This window comes from Vulpes vulpes, chromosome 13, assembly GCF_048418805.1.
Source record: "Vulpes vulpes isolate BD-2025 chromosome 13, VulVul3, whole genome shotgun sequence".
Lineage (NCBI taxonomy): Eukaryota > Metazoa > Chordata > Mammalia > Carnivora > Canidae > Vulpes > Vulpes vulpes.
This window is the reverse complement of record NC_132792.1, coordinates 115,609,316-115,629,590: the sequence shown is the minus strand read 5'-3', so window position 1 is coordinate 115,629,590 and position 20,275 is coordinate 115,609,316. Positions and strand designations below refer to the sequence as shown.

The following is a 20,275-nucleotide window of genomic DNA, read 5'->3' as shown; positions in this document are numbered from 1 at the left end:
TGCCCACAGCAAGCCATCTGTGGGGAGCTCCTTGGTGGGTTCTGTGTCTCCTTCTCTCCAGGAAAAGCTCCAGGCTGGTTTGTAGACTGGGTAGAGGTGGACGCCCCATCCCTTGGGAAGTGCATGACGTTCCCCTGTGGCCGCTGGCTGGCAAAGAATGAAGACGACGGAGCCATCGTCAGGGACCTCTTCCACGCGGAGCTTCAGACAAGGCTGTACACACCATGTAGGAAGCATACACGGCAAGGCTGGCCCTCCTCCCAAACCCCGTCACCCACTATCTCAACTTGGTCACCCACTATCTCAACTTGGTCCTGGTCCCTCCTCCAGCCCTTCCCTGGGCCAGGCTCATCTTGGAGATTTGGGTCTCTCGCTCCTCCCCCTCCCTGGGCCCTCTGTGAGCTATGGGCAGTGTCCTGGGTCCACGGTAAGGAAATAGGAGCTTAGACCAACTTCCACCCCAAAGCAGCTGGTAACAACATGCAGCAAGCCTCTCTGGTGCTTGATTTCTCTGTAAGACCCAAAAGGGAAGAAAGATAAAAGTCTAACTGAGAAGTCATCATCAGCCCCATTGCCAGTCTTCAGCCTGGTTGGTAACAGGACAAAGAAATCACTCTTGCCAGACTTTATTCTGATGGCGGCCGGCGGGGGGGGGGGGGGGGGGGGGGAAGAACTTGAGAAGATGATAAATGTGATTTCTTTCACCCAGTTAAAGAAATGGAGGCAGGGGAACAATTTGGTAAAGTTCCAACATTTCCTCTCCAGTGTCATCAGAAAGTATATATTCAATGTTTATGAATATGTAGGTACATACTAGGTGCTGGGAATCAAACTGAAATCAACCAAACTATAAACATCTGTCTGAATATGCTCATATTAGAACCAAACCCACAGAATACAATTTTTTCTAAACAAATAATTAGTTATACCAAAAGATTTCCCCCCAAACATCTCATAATTATAGAGTATGAATCAGTAATGAATTTTTTTTTTTTGCCTGAAGCAATTAAACTGGAAAAGACTCAATCCATCAAGATATTTTCTGGTCCAAAGCCTGAAATAAAGTGACATTTCCCTCTAGCAAAATCTCTGCATATACAAAACAAACCCTGGATCCAGCCACTGCCCCAAGTAGCCGCCTTCAGTCTAGGACACATATTTACCCGGCAGATGTACACAGGACTGGCAGCAGGACTGCGTGAGACTCTTCGAAACAAAAGTAGCTGTTTCTCCCTTCATGCCCTAGGACAGGCCTTGTTCTGAATTTGTATGGCCTGATCTTGGGTATATTCAGTTCTAGGCTGATACTACAACAAGCCCATTTGCTCTTGTCTTAGACTCACATTTACAAAGAAAAAAAATACAGAAGAGGCTTCCTTTCCACCTGGGAGAGCTATGGAGGCAGCTTCAGAGCACAGGTCTCACCAGGCAGGTGCATAGAAGGGAGTATCTGCTGCTCAGAACCTATTTTCTTATTTGGGAGAGATCTTGAGGGCCCACAGCCAGGGAGCTCCAGGTACTGTGGAGCTGCAGTCCCAGTAGAAGTGGCTGGGCGTCATTCTCAGGGGCCTAGCAGGCTTAGACCTAGATTCAGTAGTTCGGCAAGGCTTCCCAATATATGTGAATCCAGAAGAACAGAACAAGATGGCTCTGCTTCCAGACCATCTGAAATGTGCTGCCTACACAAGTAGAGGTCCATTAGGGAGAGGACCACTGTGATGATGTGAATGTATAGGCTTCACACAGTGTGGAGCCCTGCAGGTCAGATTCATGCCATGTCAGGGCTGAGAGGCACCTTAACCCTTAGCCTGTGTTCTGAGGATTGCTGGTATCAAAGAGGGTGTCTCAGTGTTGCTGGTGGAAAAGGAGAAGGGATGAGAGAGAACAGCTTCCCAGTTCATACCATCCAGAGCAGCTCCTCAGCTTTAAAAAGTCAAATTTTTTTCTGAACATTCGTCCTAAAGGTATTTCAAAGAACTGCTCAGAAATATTCCACTGAAAATTAATTTCGGTTAAACCATCTGAAAACCATGGATTCTGTTAAGCCCTCTCATTTTACAAAGAAAAAGGCCCAGAGAAGTACATCCATTTGTCCAAGGACACACAGCTTCTCAATGGCAGAGACAGAAATAGACCAGGAAACACTCTGAGGCCATACCTAGACCAACGAGGGCTGAAAGTAGACTATTCCCACACAGGTATTTTTAGGGCTTCTCCCACTGCCAGCTAGTCTCAGGAAAGCTCAAGTCCATTGCAATCTTCTCTGCTCAAGGCCTCCTGGGCCTTAGACCATGGAGACACCCAAGAGGGCTTAAAAGAAGTTGCATCCATTATTGCAGTGGCCTGCGTTTCCTCTTAACCTTGGTCAGGGCCCTGTCCAGGCCACTGTGGGAATGGTGATCACCTCCCTGGGCAATTAGGTCCTGTGACTTGTAGGTAGAAGCAGTACTCACGTCCAGTTCATGATAACTGCACCCCTAGAGGTTGACTACACTGGATTTAGGGGTCAGACAAGCCAGGGCTCAAGTTGCAGTTCTACCTCTGACCAGCCGTATGACTTGAGGCAAGTTATTTTACCTCTGAGCCTTGCTTTTTCATCTCTAAAGAAAAGTATAATGATATCTCCTCCACAGGTCATTGTGAAGGTTACAGATGAGGAAGGTAGGATGCTTAGTAGAGTCTGGCCTGAGGCGAGTACTCCATGAACGGCAATTACCGTTATTATAGGCCTCACAACTACAATTCTACAGCAGAGTAGCCATCATCATAAATGAAAAGACAACTCATTTGCTTTGCAGCAAATTTGGAGAAGGTTGGGGCCACCTGTGAGAAGGTGACTTTTAATGTGATTTCTTTCAAGGTTGAGACCACAGAATAGGGTAGCTTTCTGCTTAAACTGTTTCTCTGGGTTTTTAACATATTTTTTTTTATTATTTCGACTTTGAGTATATATACATTTATATATATGTATGCAACAAATAAGTGTCACAAAAAATTTTTACCCTCATTATGTGTGATGTCCACATAGATGATATTTTTTATTCAATTCTTTTCAATTGAATATATTGAATAGAAAATATATATTTTTTTAAATAGTGGTGCCTACCCACTAAACTTATTTTACAACCTGCTAATGGATCTCAATCTGTAGTTAGTGACACGTTCTTTTAAACTGCTGGTCTCAAGCTCCAGTGTGAAGTCTGAGTTAAATATTTAGATGACTAGAAATCATCCTGTAGAGAATCTAGGGAGAGATTGGGAATCTGTGTGTTTAATAAGCACCCAAAGAGTTGCTGAGGTGAAGGATCCTCAGCCCACACAGTGGGCAATGCTGGTCTCTACCCATGCTGGCGGCTGCCCACAAGGAAGCTGCTTGCCAACAGTACTGATGAGTCAGCCTCCCTTTTAAGGAGTCCACAAGGTCACCCCTCTTCCCCAGCATCCGACCCAGCAAGGGCCAAGTACATTATGGAGGGTTTGGGAGGGCAGGCTAGTGTGGAGCACGTGACGGCAGGAAGAGGAAGGATTCTCACCCTGTAGAACGCTGACCCAATTGGTCCATTGCTCTCTGAACTATAACCCTCCTGTTTATAGTGTCTACAGCTAAAGATCATGGTGAGGACACATTACAGAAGAGGAAACCGAGGCTCCTAAGTGACTTGCCCAGGTCACACAGAATGTCAGGGTAGAGCCCGTGCTTTCAGCCAAACTGCTGTACTAGCTCTGTGATGTGAGAGGCATGGAGACCCTGGTCCTTGGTGACAGGGGCTGTCTGTGGGCAGTAGGCATGACAGGACACTGCCTGTCCCCTCCCCCTGCCTGCAGTTGCTAAGAAACCATGTGAGGGTCCAGATCCCTGGACAGCAGCTCCTGGTGATGGGGCCCCAGGGCAGTGGTGCCAGTGAAAAGCTTGATCTTGCCCACATTTGTTTTCTGTTCTCACCTCCCCTCTGACTTCACCCCCTGTCCACCACCCTCAGTTGTCCCTTACGAGATCATCCTGTACACCAGCGACGTCTTTGCTGCTGGGACAGATGCCAACATCTTCATCGTCATCTATGGCTGTGACGCGGTGTGCACCCAGCAGAAGTACCTTTGCACCAATAAGAGGGAGCAAAAGCTGTTCTTTGAAAGGAAGTCAGCCTCCCGCTTCATTATGGAGGTACCTGGGCTCAGCAGACTGTGGGGGGAGCTGGGACTGGGAGGTAGAGGGGGGCATCAGAAGATCGGGGAAGAAGAGGCCTGTGTCCAGAGGCACCCTGATGGCTGCTGTTAGTAAAGAAGCCAGGCAGTTCATCCAGCCTCACTGGGCCTCACTCGGTACATCTGAGTAGCCAGGAGGATGGGACACCTCACCTGCCCCACCAGGACTAGTATCAGGAATTAAGGTGACAATGAATGGACAGGGTTTGGGGAGACTAGAAGCATAATTCCAGTTCCACTGGGACCATCTCCAGTGCTAGCAACAACATACACATATCCATGGGGAGGGCCTGGCTTCAGACATCCCATATGTTCTCCCCAGCTCCCCTGCTAGCCTAGGGGTTTGCTTGTTCCATGCTTACTATAGGTGTAGGTCATAGCACCTTGACATCTCACTGTCTCCCTTGTGTACTCCACCATGTGCTAGGTTGGGTGGGAGAGACAAGAGAAGGGGGGCACCCAGACTCTGCCTGCAAGGGGCTTGCAGTCCAGGTGGAGGACCCCAGACTTCCACATAAGGCTAACAGAGAGAGTCTGGTCATCCTTAGAATAACTGATCCTGTGGGTATGAAGGCTCAGTCATAGGGCTCTATCCATTAACTCATTCAACCCCCCATAGCAACTCTGGTTTGTAGTTATTCCTGTTTAAAGATGGGGAAAGTGAGGACGGAGTGCTGAGTAGCTTGCATAAATTCACACAGCTAGACTGTAGTGGAAGCAAGATTCAGACCCAGGAGAACTGGCTCAGAATACGTGCTCTTAGCCCCTGCAAAACATGAGCCCATGGCATTGAGGGCAAGTTAGGGATTGACTGAACATGTGATGGGTGTTCAGAGAAAGAAGGCTCCTTGGATGTGGTGGCTTTGAACTGGACTGAATGCGACTATAAGCAGGGGAAGGCATTCCTAGCAAGGGGAACATTGTGGCCAAGGGCCAGAGGTTTTGGTTTTTGGTTTGAAGCGTGTGGTTTAAAGTTTGGCCAGAGGGACAGCAGGAGGGTGACAGAATGGGTAGGGGACTGGCTGAAGCAAGACTTAGAGGGGACAGCTCTGAAGGAAAAGAGCTAGATGTCTCAGGAGTCTGGACGCATCAGATAGCGGGGACCTTTGGAGAAATGTCCCTTATATTCTGATGGGAAACAAAGTCCAGAGCCCCGGCCAGTGTGTCTGTTGGGGGACTCCCTGCTCCCTCCCCACCTTCTCTGGGAGCAGTCAGCACTTGTGGGAAGGTTGCCACCTTGGTGGAGTCTTTACTGGGGAAAATTCAAGGGTGATTCATTTATCCACACAAAGCAACAGCTCACCCACTCGAGATGGCCTGGTACATGAGTCATCCCAGCCTGACGCTGTTAGTGGTGGTGGTGGGGCTATGATTACACCTCAGCGTGACTTCCATGGAGTTTTATCAATGAGGTGCCCACTAATCAGCAGCTATAATTTGCCAGTAATTTGTTGCTAAGTTTTTTCTTTTTTCCTTTTCAAATCTATCTGGCTATTGGAGGAATGTGAGAGTCTCGAAACAAATGAAAAAAACTTCGCGTCCCTGCCTCTCCCTGTCTCTTTTCTGACTGATCTCCAGGTGAGACAGAGTGCGCTGGATGGCAGGCACATAAGCTCGAGTTCTAGGCACATAAGCTCTGGCTCAGACACGAGCTCATGAGCAAGCCACTCCCCACTCCGTGGCTTTGCCCTAAGACACAGGGAGTGGCTGGGAGAATGGTAATAATAACTAATATTTGTTCCGCACCTGCCTTGTGTTAGCCCTGTTCTGAGCACTTGAAGTAGATCAATTCATGGAGTCTTCATCACCATCACAAGAGTTGGTGGTATGATTATCCCTTCTTACAGCTGCAATGGCAGGTGAAGAAACTTGCTCAGGACATCATAATTAACAAAGGGCAGAGCCAAGATTTGGGCTCAAGCAGTTCAATTCCAGAACCTTCTCTTCCACCTCTTGGGAGAATATTAGGGTTTCCTCTGATTCTGGGGCTCTCATGAAGGCCCGCCATCATGGCTAGCAGTCCCCTAGTGACCTCCTTGCTCACTGAGGGTCACAACAGAGATGGTCACCCTGACATGGCATGCATAACTGAGTGGCTAGATGGCTGAGGCTCCAGAAGGACCCTTGAACAGCAGGTCCACACATCTCGAACCTCAGAGGTGGGATGGGGAAGAAGGAGAAGAGGCACTTGGGCAGAGGGAGAGGCAGGTGAATCTTCACTGCTCAAAGCAGCTGGCAGCTCAGTGTCCTCGGGTGGACCTTCTGTGGGCCAAAAGTTTTCTCCATAGCTTCTGTGCCTCTCCCATCATGAGGGAATGAGGCCTCATTAAAAATGTCCAGAGCACTAACATCAGCCTGAAGTCGCCCATCTGTGTTTCATGATCAGACTGCCCCTTGGGGGCTCACAGGGGACACCACTACACCACTCCTAGGGTGCAGTGAGGGTGAGCTGGCCAGTAGAGAGCAGGATGGGGGGACAGTGAGGCAAGCAGCAGAAGGCACGGTAGCTATAGCATCCTTTTTAATTCTCATAACTTGCAACAATGTGGTGCCCTGCGGGTTACCCAGAAGGAGAGAATGGTTGACATAAAGAACCATGGCTGGCATCTTAGACCTAGAAGTGACCTCTGAGGGCTACTCTGCTCATGCCTCTGCCTTCAATTGAGGAAGACATTGTTCTCCCCCATTTTATAGATGGTTGAGGAAGGCACTGGAAGAGCAAGTGCCTTGCCTCAGATTGCAGGGGTTGTAGGTGGCAGAGCTGTGGCTACAACTGGGAAGGATGAGGGTGGGGATGACAGTAGGGGGAAGTTCTCCAAGCAGTGCTGATGGGCCTGCCCTGGGCTGTCCACTGTGGTAGCCGTGTGGGGAAGAAGGAAACCAGTGGTCGGAAGCTGTTGCGATTCATTTTAGAGTTCACTTCCGTCTGTGGTTATAGACACTTTGCATTTGATGAATGATTTATCACTCAGATGCCATTCACTCATCACAAACCCTCACCCACCCCAGACCTGACTGCCATCTCCTTGCACTGAGAACTTGCCCGTGCTGGCCAGGTGGCCGGCTCTGTAGAGACGCTGCCAGGACACTCAAATTGGCACATCCCCCTCACCTTATGACTGGCCATCTCATTGCTTTGATAAAGGATGTGGAGGGATTGGAGGGATCAGTCATTCCTGATAGAGTCCCTCCCCTGCACTCCATGCCATCGGCTCCAGGTGGAAGAGAGAAGAGCTGATAGCTCCTGAATTTCAGGGACTCACTGCGGCACACACACATCAGCTGTCCCATTCAACAGGCCTTGCATCCACATGATCATGATTAAAGTTCAACGTTGTGTCTGAGAGAACCTGGCTGTTTTGCAGATGAGGAAATGCTCATTCTTTCATCCTTTCAGCCAATATTTACTGAGCACCAGAGTCTCAGGCTCTGTTGTAGGCTTTGGGGATAGTGGTGAGCACAAACAGGTGTGGTGCCTGCCCTTGTAGCTTTCAGTGGTAGAGGACAGGGCATTACACTGATGAATGCAAATTTCCCACTATGAGAAGTACTGGGCTGGGGGTGGGGGGGTGCCATGGGATGTTGTAAGTGCCTGTCATAAAAAGATTTGACTTTCTTGAAGTGGTCAAGGGGGCTTCCCTGAGGAAGTGATCCTCGATCTGAAACCTGAGTGATGAGGTTGAGGTTTAGGTAAAGAAGAAAAAAAATGAAGGGGCTGTGGGAGCCAGTGCAAAGGCCCCATGACAAGAGAATGTCAAGTTTGAGGGACTGGAATTTGAGGGATATAGAAGAGGGGTAGCTGGAGATAGAGGGTCTCCTAGGGGCCAAGATTAAAAAAAGGTCAGGGTGGCAAGACAGGGCATAGGTGGAACCAGAACTCATCTTCTGATACTCAGGTCAGTTCTCAAGCCAAGAACAAGCTGCCACAAGGGTGAGTAATGGAAAACAGAGAGGTGAACTCCACCATGGAAGGGAAGGATATGGGAAGACAGCCTCCTAGAGGTTGATCGCACTGAGTTCTGGAGTCTAGGCTGATTTTAAGTGGGGAGAGAGGAAGGGAAGCCTTAGCATGGCATGTGAAGAGGAGAGTAGAGGCTGGCTCAGCCGGACAGTGGAGACATCATTCAAAGGGACACCCACCCTGGGGAGGCAGAATATAACTGAGGTTGTACTTTCCCGGACCTTTCAGCTACCATCTGGTGCATTTTCTCCTTCCCACAGTTAGAGGACGTGGGGGAAATCATTGAGAAAATTCGGATTGGCCATGACAATACGGGCATAAATCCTGGGTGGCACTGCTCCCACGTGGACATCCGCAGGCTCCTCCCAGATAAAGATGTGAGTTTCTGACTGGTCTGTCCTGCTGGAGTATTTTTTACCCCCTTTCCAGAAGAGAATCAAGGCATATTCCTGATAAGAACCTGCAGCTTTATGGGATGCCTGGGTGGCTCAGTCGGCTAAGCATCCAGCTCTTAATTTCGGCTCAGGTCATGATCTCAGGGTCATGATCTCAGGGTCATGGGATCAAGCCCTGAGTTCAGGCTCTGAGCTCAGCAGGGAATCTGCTTGAGATTCTCTCCTTCTGCCCCTCCCCCTACTTGCTTGAGCACTCTCTCTCTCTCTTTCTTCCTCCCTCTCTCTAAATTAATTAATTAATTAATTAATTAATTGAAATAAAAAAAAGAACCTGCAGCTTTATTAAGTTGAGGTAAAATCTGAGGACAGTTCACCCCGTTTGCTCAGAGTGCACGAACCAGCTCAGGTCCAAGGCATAACCTTTCAGAAGCTCATTCAGGGATCAAGGAGGAGGATCTGGGCAGCCCAGATCCTCTGCTCCCCACCCCCAGGGCCACACTACTAGTGAGTGACCAAGCATGCCCTTCCTGCTCCCCAAGGTCAACTCATAGAAAGAAATCCACCAGCACAGCTTGGCAAGCGTTCTGGAGCCACAGAATTCTAAGCATGGAAGGCTGGTTTCAGTGGTGGCTGTGGTTGAGGGACTTGAGAGCAATTTAACAATCCTGAGCCTTCCCTTATTTGTGGAACCCAAGTGTGTGGGATGGGACTCCAATATCTATTTTTAAGTGACCCTGGGAACCCCACCTTCACGAGCCAACTGCTGATGCAGTTGTTGAAGTCTTTAAGACTGAACCTGCTGGAATCTGGGCTGAGCCCAGCCTCCCCTGTGGCGTGTGTGTAATCTGGGGGTTCTCCATGACCCTCATCCTTGGTCCCCATGAGTGTTGACATGCTGAGGAACAACTGACATCAGAAGCCTCCACACACACGACTAATTTTCCTCTTGTTTCCTCATCCCAGGGCACAGAGACCTTGACTTTCCCTTGTGATCGATGGCTCGCCAAGTCAGAGGATGACAAGAAGACCATTCGAGAATTGGTCCCTTATGACATCTTCACTGAAAAATACATGAGAGATGGGTCCCTAAGGCAAGTCTACAAGGAAGTGGAGGAGCCTCTGGACAGTAAGTGTGGTGCCCTCGTCACTGTCAGCAGCAGCCGTCCCTTGTAGGGCACCTGCCCTGTGCCAGGCTGAGTGTTTGCAGCCAGGAGGCTGGGTGTGTGACTAACTCCAGTTGGTAGAGAGGCTGCCTGAGGCCCACAGAAGTGGTCTAATGTGCTCTCGTTCACACAGCTGATAAATGGCAGGAAAGATGTAAACAGCAGGCATCCCTGGATATCCTTCCCTGGCCTGACACTGGGACAAGTCATCCAGATGCCTGTTCACCCGTGCCTGGATTCTCCTGGTCCCCATGGCCTCCCTCTTCTTGGCTTCTCCAGCTACTCCTCTGCAGGCTTGGGTCCTCCCTGCTCTCGAGGGATCCAGCTGTCTCTACTACATATGAATAGAGAAGCATCTTGGACTTGTGTGTAGCTAGAGCTGCACACAGAGGTTTGGTGCAGCCTTGAGTATCCGGGGCCGTGGCTTTCTTTTGTCTAAAGTGCAGGTACCTATGCCCATTCCTCACTGATGCAGGCTTCTCTGCAGGGTCTGCCTCAGCCCGACCACAGCCTCTGTGTGCTTCTCGCTTCACTTGTGGACCGTTCTCTTCTCTTCCCATTTCTCTGACTGGCCCTCTGAGTGCTGTTTTCCTCTTGTGCCAGGTAGTATTGCTCAGACTCAGTCCTCAGCCTTCTTTTCTCCTTTCTTTTTACATTGTGTGTGTATGTGTGTGTGCATATGTGCATGCACAATGGCACCCATGCATGCACACACATTCCTCCCAGGCCACAGGGACAGTCACACCTCTTTTTTTTGACCCACGATGCCATTGTCCTGTCAACCCCCAGGTTATTTGGTCAGCCTTGAATGAGCTTTCAGTGTGTCAGAAATCAAATTCACTTGCGAGAAACAGGCTTTCCACCATCTATGATACACAAAAGAATACTAAGGATCTCTTCCCGGTGGGCAGTGTAAACGGATCAGAGATGCCCTGAGAGGGCTTGGAGATCCAGCTCACATTTGTGGTGTTGCATTCCCTCTTGGAAACAATGGGAGTAAAATCCAGGATCCCAGGCCCTGTATGGAACCAGGAAGATGTAGACAGCTATGGCTCTAACATTTCCTTTCATCTCAGTTGCTACTTGCTTAGAGATAAAAACAAGTGTCGCCTCTGTAACGTGCCTTTCCCAACCCAAATCCCTTTGCTATTAAGTCTGGGGGAAAATTCTCTTTTCTGCTTGGATCCCAGAGGACGCCTCGGAAAGCTGTCCCAAGCGGCACACTTGGGCTGTTCTGTATTAATAACATGCCACAAACCCACTCTGTGCCTGGCGATGTTTCTAGGGAAACATCTTTCCACTGAGAACCGTGTGGCTTGGGTGGGACAAGGAGGGAGGAGGATCCAGAAATAGCCGGATTTGACTGCATAACTGCATTGCTCAGCACCCAGAAGCTGAATCAGTTTTCGCTCCCCCGAGGATTGGAAAGAGTGGTGGGGGTAAGGGGGAGGGGGAGAAGGAGGGCCGCTGGGCCACAGCCCCCGGAGGGTAATGGCACCCCACTCTGGGGAAAGGGCTCATAGAAAAGGTGTAGAGCAGGTCTGAATGCACGGCCAGGAGGTGACTGGGGAGAGAACACGCAGGGGAGGACAGTTGATTGTTGTGTCTAAACTGTGACAAGATTCCTAATGTCACCTCCTGTCAGTATGAGCCAGACAGACCTGGGTGCTGTTGACTCTTAAACACCAAAGAGAAGATTTTACTTACTAATGCGACGCATGAAATGCTGACAGATGCTGTGCTGAGCAAGGCAGGAGTGGAGGGCAGAGTGGCAGTCCTGGGAGGGGTGCAGGGCGGGGGGCAGGCCCCTGACAGCCATGCTCACAGGACACTGCGGAGGTCTTCGAAGCAGACTGCCAGGCAGGGAGGGAGGGTGGAGAGGAGGTTTGGAAAGGGCTTGAGGGAGGGGAGCAGAGTTCAGGTTTGCACGTGAGTTTGTGATGTCTCGTCAAGGCAGATGTGCCCCCCTAGGTGACAGGGCCATGGATCTAGAGCACAGGAGGGCACTGGGTTGGAGACACGGACTCAGGGGCCTCACAGAAGTCCACGCCCAGGGTGTGCAGGAGGGGAGCTGAAGGAAGCGAGCAGAAGCACGCATCTGAGGGATGGCAAGAAGATTAGGAACCCCTAAAGCTGCTGCTCCAGAAGGAGCCACCAGAGAGGCAGATGGAGAGCAGGAGAGAATAATGCTGTGGAGTCCAAGGGAAAAAGAGGAAAATAATAGGAACCATGCTGTGGGTGTGAACGTGTTCCACAACTGTGGGTATGAGTAACTCATGTCATCTTCCTTTTCTCGTTGTAATTAAATGTGGCCTGGGCCCACTTGCAAGAGTTGGTAAGAAAGTCCATCTCAGTCACTATAGGGAGAGAGAATCCATCTTTTTGGATTTTGAGAGAATCATGACCTCCCAGGAGGGGCCTAGCTGCTTCATCCAGGGCGGGTACCATGGAGAACTGTGTCCTCCTGCCACACATTGACCATAGCTGCTGGTTCTCCACAGACATGCGAGCGTCATTCCTCTGGGTGGCCAGAAACACCTCGATTTCATTGTGAGACCCTCTCTTCAGCCACGAGGCCTCCTTGCCTCAAGTTCCCAGATAACCCCACAGCCATCTCCCCACCTCCATGTGCAGGTGAGGGGTCCCTGCCAGCCAAAGGGACTCCAGAGCCCTGCCCTCCTCACAGGCTGGGGAAACCAATCTTCCTCCCAATCTGGCCACTCCCACCTCTCACCTCAAAGCCACAATTTCCATCCCTTCCCTTGGGAATCAGCCAGCTGAGTCCCTTCTTCTTGGCCTGAAACTCCAAAGCTCATAAGACAGAAGAATCTGAAGAGGAGACAAAGAACTCTTAGCCTTTCCCCCTGGCATGGAGGTTGAAAAGGGAGATACTTTATCCTTCTTCCACGAGCCCATAGCAGCAGAACAAAGACAAGACACTGGCTTATCTTTATTTTCCTTAATAATCTTTAATAGCTGTCCCACCAGTATTTATCCAGCCCTTCCCACAGGCCATGGGAGGTGATGCAGCACGTAGTTGTCACTCCGGGCAGGTGTTGGTCAGCAGAGTTAAAGAATTAATCAAAATAAGGACGTAGACACCATGGGGAAGCTATCATCTCAGAAATATTTGATTTTTTCTGAAGACCATCTAGAAGGAACTGGCGTGAATACTGGTCACCCTCAAACAGGAAGGAGTATTATTGCCCGCGTGTCGGGGCAGGTAGATGTAGTGAGCGTGGTGCATGCACACACTTCGGCCCATCCTCCGGCATCTTCCCTCCTGGGAGCGCGGGAAGCCGGATGGGTGGATAGTGGGTGAGCTGCGGGGAGGAGCCTCCAGCCTCTGGGTCTGGGAGCCACCTGGGTCCAGGTCAGATGGGCAGACTTCCCAGGGCGCGTCCTTGCGGATTCGTAGCACAATGTGCACGAGTGGACAGATAAAAGGCAGACACTACCTCCTCCTGCCAGTCCAGTTGTCTCGGTCCTAAAGCCCTGTTATTCTTTTCTTCCCTTTGTCCATCTGTCTGTGCGTCTATCTGACTGCCCGGCCAGTCGTGCTGTACTCGGTGCAGATCTTCACGGGGAACGTTCCTGGGGCAGGGACAGACGCCAAGGTCTACATCACCATCTACGGAGATCTGGGGGACACTGGGGAGCGATACCTTGGCAAGTCAGAGAACCGTACCAACAAGTTCGAGAAAGGAACGGTAGGCGGCACACAGCATTTACCCCCTTCCCTCCGGCTCCTGGGTCGGTTGCCTGGGGCCAGCTCTTCTCGGTCCCAGAGGCTGCCCATGAACCCCGTGCGGTGCCCTGCTCCCGTGTGGGTGTTTACCCTGGGTGCCACCCCCCTTGGAGTGGCTGAGCCCCTCTCTGAGCCTGTGCATGGGCCCTGGGTTCCGATCTGGGGTGGATGGAGAGCAGAGGGCAGGGTTTGAGCAAGCCAGCAGGGGGATCATCATCAGAACATCCGGCTCACTGTGGGCGGTCCCCAATGCGGGGCTGATCATCATGTGGCGGGCCCCGAGGCCTGCTTCTACCATTACCCTCCCCAATTGGGGCTCCACGTCTGTGAACGGGCTAAGCTGTGCTGTCAGAGCTCCAGGCAGCAAGGAGGCCCGAGGGAGCCGCGGAGGGATTAGAGGAGCAGATGAGGACCCCTCAGCCCCAACTAGAGTCCACCCTGCCCTGGACTATCTTGGGGCAGGGGGTGGGAGGGTGGGGGCAAGAAAGGCCTCTGTTAAGCAAAGGGCGCTGACATCCTGTGGTTTCAGGGAAAGGAAGCGATCTGTCCCTCAGCCTGGTTCACCCCCCGCCCCAACCCCACTGCAGCTCGGCTGTCTCCAGGGCCCTCTCTGCCTCAGTCCCTTCCCTCCATTCTCCGGAATCTTCCTTCCCCCCAGGCCAGGCTGTAGCTGCAGGGCCATCAGAGCGAGGCAGCCCGACTGCCCGTGGCTGTACACATGTGGGGGCTTCCTGCATCGATGAGCAAGGGTTTAACAGGGGTATCCTTAAGCCCGAACCCCTCAGCCGGACATGCTCCTCGGCACTGAAAAGGAAATTGGCTCCACAGCAAGGATAGTAGTGTCATATGAGCAGATTTGCAGCTGGCTGGTGACCCCCTAGGCCAGACCTTCTGGAAGGAGTCCCAGCCTGGCCTCGAAGTCCCGGGGGAGTCAGGACCTGGGGCTCCCGTTCATGTGTTCAGTCATCCAGGTAGGAACTACTGGATACCCTGAGCTTTGGTCTACTGCTTCTGAAGTGGGACTCGTGGTGTGATAGCTACATGAACCCCTGGGCTGAAAGATAGGACAAGACATATAAGAACACTTTGTGTCGGGGGGAAATAGTCTCACCCACACAGGTGAGATATAATTGTTTGCTGCACGTATAAGGTAGCTAATAGGAGGTCTGTCCGTTTTGGGAAAAAATGGAAGGCAAAGTGGCCAAGCGACACAGGTGGTGTCCTGGACTATAGGCTGGGGGCAGGATTGTCAAGGTCACTCACATACGCTGGGGTGGGACATGGCCGTGCTGTTGGGTGGGCAGACCTGTGGCTGGGGCAGACTGCCTGACTTCACATCCTGTGTGATCTTGGGCAACTTACTCAGCATCTCTGTGCCTCACTTTCTTCCACCGTAAAATAAGTTCACTAAATTAAAACACCTAACGTGCCTGGCTCTTTGGAAGCACTGAATGTGGTTGAGGATGGGGGGGAGTCCACCTTCTCCTCCCCTCGCTGGCGCCTGGAGCCAACGTCTGGACAATACATTGTAAGACAGCAAGGCGCAGCGCACAGCTGACCCATCGATGTTTCTTGGTGGCCAGATCCACGGAGCTGGCCACGGAGTAGGCACAGTAAATATTTGTAGGGCACTTTAACGCATGAACTTCTGAGTGAAGGTGATGCAGTCCATTCCCCCCTGGGTTCGGGGTCAGATTTTTCTGTCTTAGCACTTGTTACATCCTAAGAAGAGCCTTGACCCTAGTCCCCACCATCCCTCTCCCTCCCTTCCCTCCTATCGAGGGGGGTGAGAGCTACTTCTGGTTTAGTCATGGATGGTTCATGGGATTTAAGTTCACTGTTGAGTATCTAGAAGCTTCCATTTCTCTGATCATTTCCTCCAGAATACAGAAGTTCCCCCTAGACGCCCCCCGCCCAGGAGCACCCACTTCCAGTCCAAAGCCAGGTCAGGAGTTTCTCCCTCCTGCACGGCCCCTAGATCAGCCCTGTCAGCTCCTTAGCCCCCACTTTGCTTACCTGACTCATGGAATCACCTGGGCTCCCCACTGCTTCCTGCAGCCTCCTCATTTGACCCCTCCAAAGCTGGTAGTCATTCAGCCCGGCCAGGGGGCTCTCCACTAACCCCACAGAATGCCCCATGCTCCCTCCTGTTTCCAATCCTTTCTGGGCATCTTCTCCATGTCCACGTGGCTGTGCCCATAGAAAATCCATAATGCTGTTCCATGCTTTTCATTTTTTTACATAAAAGACATAAGCCTCTGTGAATGCTTCTTCAGTTCACCTTTGGCATGCAATGGGGTACATTGGAAATCTTCCTATGTCAGGATATTCTTTTGTGTTTCCAAAGATCTTATTTATTTATTTGAGAGAAAGAGAGAGAGAGAGAGAGAGAGAGAATAAGCTGAGAGCAGAGACAAGAAGAAGCAGGGTCCCCACTGAGCGGGGTCCCCATGCAGGGCTTAATCCCAGGACCCCGAAATCATGACCTGAGCCTAAGGCACACAACTGACTGAGCCACCCAGGTGCCCTTTGTCAGGACATCCAAAAATAGATGGCGCTGGCTCATTCTTTGTAACCACCACACTCGTGACATTCTACACACAACATCCCTGTGATTACTTAACCATTCCCCAAGCACTGGATGGCACATGGCTCCCAGTTTTCCACTGTAAAAGCTTGCGATAAAAATCCTTGTGCACCTATATAAAGGTGTCTCCTCAGGACAGAAGAAAGAAGTGGAATTGCTGTGTCGTAGGATGTGCCTGCTTTTGCCCTAATGATCTTAGCCACTGGTCAGAGCCCTGTGGCCACCACGGTCAGCCGTGTAGTGCTCACCTGCAGGTTCCTCTGCCTGCAGACTGACCTGCCTCAGTACCCAGAAAGCCCAGCCCCCATCCTTAGCTTAATGCCACCTTCTGAAGAGTCTTCCCAGCCCTGCCTCTAGTCCATGGACAGGTGGCTGCTCCTGCACATGGGCTGTAATCACCCACTCCCTCACCTCCCTGCCCTGGGCCATGAGAACCCCAGGAGAGGCAGAGCCTTCCTAATCATATTTATCTCTGGGTTCCCAGTCCTCAGGAGTCACTCAGCACATCTCCCATCTTCTGGAGGAAAAGCACTGTCAGGGTCACCAGCCTCTCCTCCCCTGGGCCAGGCTCCTGCCGGCCACATTCAGCCTGTGTTTTGACCACACCTCACCTAAGGCTTGGAACTCTGCATCTCACTGAGCGATCTTAGGATTCAAGTACCCAAGAGTGTAGCAACACTTCACCGATGGGATGATCAGGGACCCAGAGGGCTTAGCATCACACCCCACTTCACACCTGCCTGCACCTGCGTTCCAAATGTTGTCCCTTGGCTCCTCAGCTGGGCCTCCACCAGAGCATCTCCCTGCTCTGTCTCCTCTCCCGGGCCTGGCCCTGTGGCTCTTCTGACTGCCTCGCAGCCTCCCCCTGGGAATTTCAAGCACCCCCCACCCCCCGCCATGACTCCCTCCAGCCTCCCACCTGAACTCATGCCGATATTCAATGTAACCAAGGACATCCAGGTAGCAGGACCAAGCTGAGCTCCCTTATCTGCCCCATGCCCCCTTGCATTCCATATTCCAGACATCTATAAGGGTTATCCCAGGAGGAACAGGGATAACCTGTTCCTGCAAAACGGGGCCATTGTGGAAGTGAGGCCTCAGAATACACCATGCTCTGTGCTAGAGACATGTCCAGTCCAGCTGGGAAGGTCTGTTCAGCCCGACGCCTTAGGGGAGTAGAAGGTGCTGGATAGTCAGGGTTGCCGTGGGTGGAGGTGGGGCGCACCCCCACCCAAGTGCCCACATCTGGATCCCCCAGGCCGACACGTTCATCATCGAGGCCGCTGACCTGGGGGTCATCTACAAGATCAAGCTCCGCCACGATAACACCAAGTGGTGCGCAGACTGGTACGTGGAGAAGGTGGAGATCTGGAATGACACCAATGAGGACGAGTTCCTGTTCCTGTGCGGGCGCTGGCTGTCCCTGAAGAAGGAAGACGGGCGGCTCGAGAGGCTCTTTTACGAGAAGGTACAGAAGGGAAAGGCAGTGGCGGGCCGGCCGGGGTGGGGGACCTGGCTCAGCTGTGGCTCGCCCTCTTCGTTGCGCTGCGCGCCCGGGCACAAGGTGCCAGCGCTGTAGGGGGCCGGGCCGTGCTCCTCTGGGCAGGAGTACACGGGGGACCGGAGCAGCAACTGCAGCAGCCCGGCCGACTTTTGGGAGATCGCCCTGAGCTCGAAGATGGCCGACGTCGACGTGGCCACCGTGACGGGGCCCATGGCCGCCTACGTGCAGGAGGGTCCAGGTGAGCCGAGGGGGCGCTCAGCGGGGCGTTTGCCCTGCCACCAGCTGACTTCTCCTAAAGCTTAAAGACTCCCACAGCTTGCCTGCTTCCCTGCCAACCGCGCTGCAAGGGCAGCCGGCAGCCCTGTTGCAGAAGGGGCATCAAAGGCCAGGAGGAGTTAGGGAGCCGATGCCCCTAATCCACTGGCCCGCCACCAGGGTGGGGGGCATCGCTGTACACTCTGCCCTCACCCAGACCCGCGGGATATAGATTCAGCCCCCAAGGGCCCGGGACAGTTCTCAGCGGACAGGCACCAACGGCCGCCGGGAGGACCCCTGGCGTGTCAGTCGAGAGCATCACCCAGAGGACCTCGGCCTCGCAGACTGGAGGCACAGTGCGATGTGGTGAGGGAGGGGAACAAGTCCTAAGATGGTTCTAGGAGGACTAAGTTCCATTTCTGGTTCTGACAGTGATGTACTTAGCCTTGGACAAGCCACGCTTCCGGCCTCCGTTTTTCCCTCCTTCAAATGATATTGTAATGTCCTGACAAGCTCATTCTTCCAACCGGATTTTGGAGATAGAGCAGTTCTGAGTTGGTTTATCTGACACTTAAAGTTACCGCCTATCTGGTCAGCTGTCTTAAGTGTGGAGTGTTGACAAGCACCGTGTTCCCCTCCAGGGGACCGTGTGGAGTGGGGAGGTCTCTGGGGCTGGGCAGAGAGAATCAGTCATTTTATATTCCACCTTCGCACTCTGTGAATAAATGACAGGACCCACAAGAAAGTATTCCTCCCTTCTTAGTGTTTCTCTAAGCACTATGACCAACTGTGAAAGGCCAAGTCCCTCCCCCGTGCAAAGATGAAATAAGGCTGCGGGCAGGTACAGAAAACAATGCTGGTCATTCCAGCTTAGAAGGGCTAGTTTGGAAACTTTCAAAGAGATAACAAATTGCATGACCTATAACCATATAACCTATAACCTATACCGGAGCATTATCACCCAGGACATTGAGGAAGATGATCCCAGAGAAGGGTTTCCAACTTGTATCAATTAGTAGCTACAAGTGACCGAGAAAAGATAGTGGTTTAAAGAGTGAAGGATTTTTTTCTTTTTTATCACATAAAAGTTCGAAGGTAGGCACCTGGGACAGATACAGCAGGTTCCAGTGAAGTCAGGGACTTCCATCCTAAAGATTGCCTCTGGTTCCAAGACGACTGCCAGAACTCCAGCCATCACATCCACATTCCAAGCAGAATGAGTGGAAGGGGAAGGGGCAAAGGGTGTTCCTCCCAGCTAAGTCAGAGATTTCCTCCCAGAAACCCACCCAACAGGGTCTGCTTTCTTCTTCTGAGTACCCCCAGCTGCAAGGAGAAGGATTACTCTCACTGGGCAACTGGAACTCTAGACTGCACCTACCTGAGCCAGGCTTTATGCTGATTAATCTGGTCTCTTTTGGAAGTGGATGCATCCTAGAATTTTCATTTACCATATCACACATACAATAAATACTGTTTTGTTTTTCCTACCCCAAATTCCTACTTTCTGTGAGACTTCATTTTTGCCAGCCTTATTTATGCTAGAAAGCTTTTCAGGCCTCTGCCCCCTGTACCTGGGGAAAAGTTCTTGTTCTCATGCCCACCTCACACGCGAGAGCTAGGTGCCACTAAGGTCATTGGTCGGCAGGACTCTCAGAAGCAGCAAAGATGCTCTTTTAAGATGATCTCCCCTTGGGAGATATCAGTGTCTCATTTATATCAGTGTCTCAGTCTGGAAGTTTCCATTGCACTCTGTGTCAGAGGCAGGGGGGCTGACCTCTGTGCTCCTCTGTGAGCCCACCCATGTCCACCTGGCCCATCCCGATGCTGGGCCCCGGGGTCTCTTGCAGTCATTCCCTACTATGTGTCGGTCACCACCGGGAAGCACAAGGACGCGGCCACTGACAGCCGGGCCTTCATCTTGCTCATCGGTGAGGACGATGAGCGCAGCAACCGCATCTGGCTGGACTTCCCCCGGGGGAAGAAGGGCTTCGACTGTGGCTCCGTGGAGGAGTTCTATGTTGCAGGCTTGGATGTGGGCATCATCAAGAAAATAGAGGTGCTGGTCCCCGGGGTTCTGGGATGGTGCCCTGCCCCCAGGGGAGGAAGGAGCCTACCAGAACACATCAGGAGGCAGGGTGCAGGGCAGGCAGGGAAACTGAGCCCCCACCTCAGAGTGGGAGCCCCCACCTCAGAGCAGGTCTTCGGGGGAGGCCATGTGGCTTCCACCATCAACTCGGGGACCTTGAATGAGCCACTGTTCTGCCAGGTCTCTGTCTCCCACTGACCCAGTGAAGATGCCTGGTGTATTCTTTTCCTTTGCCGTGTAACAAATGATCACACACTTAGCACAATACTTAGAGGTATGATTTCCCAGTTTTCCAGGCCATGAGTCCAGCTGTGAGTTAGCTGGGTCCTCTTCCCAGCATCTCCCTGGGCTGACGTCAAGCTGCTGCAAGGAC

General features: G+C 51.9%; 1 protein-coding gene across 1 annotated transcript in view; it reads left to right on the top strand.

Moving 5' to 3' along the window:
- Positions 1-20,275, top strand: part of LOXHD1 (lipoxygenase homology PLAT domains 1) — a 163,314-nt gene that overhangs the window by 110,567 nt on the left and 32,472 nt on the right. The window contains exons 25-32 of the mRNA XM_072732287.1: positions 62-226; positions 3,981-4,162; positions 8,425-8,541; positions 9,523-9,685; positions 13,278-13,432; positions 17,316-17,525; positions 17,664-17,799; positions 19,664-19,872. Of these exons, the coding sequence (XP_072588388.1) occupies positions 62-226; positions 3,981-4,162; positions 8,425-8,541; positions 9,523-9,685; positions 13,278-13,432; positions 17,316-17,525; positions 17,664-17,799; positions 19,664-19,872 (1,337 nt within the window). The remainder of the gene's footprint in view (positions 1-61; positions 227-3,980; positions 4,163-8,424; positions 8,542-9,522; positions 9,686-13,277; positions 13,433-17,315; positions 17,526-17,663; positions 17,800-19,663; positions 19,873-20,275) is intronic.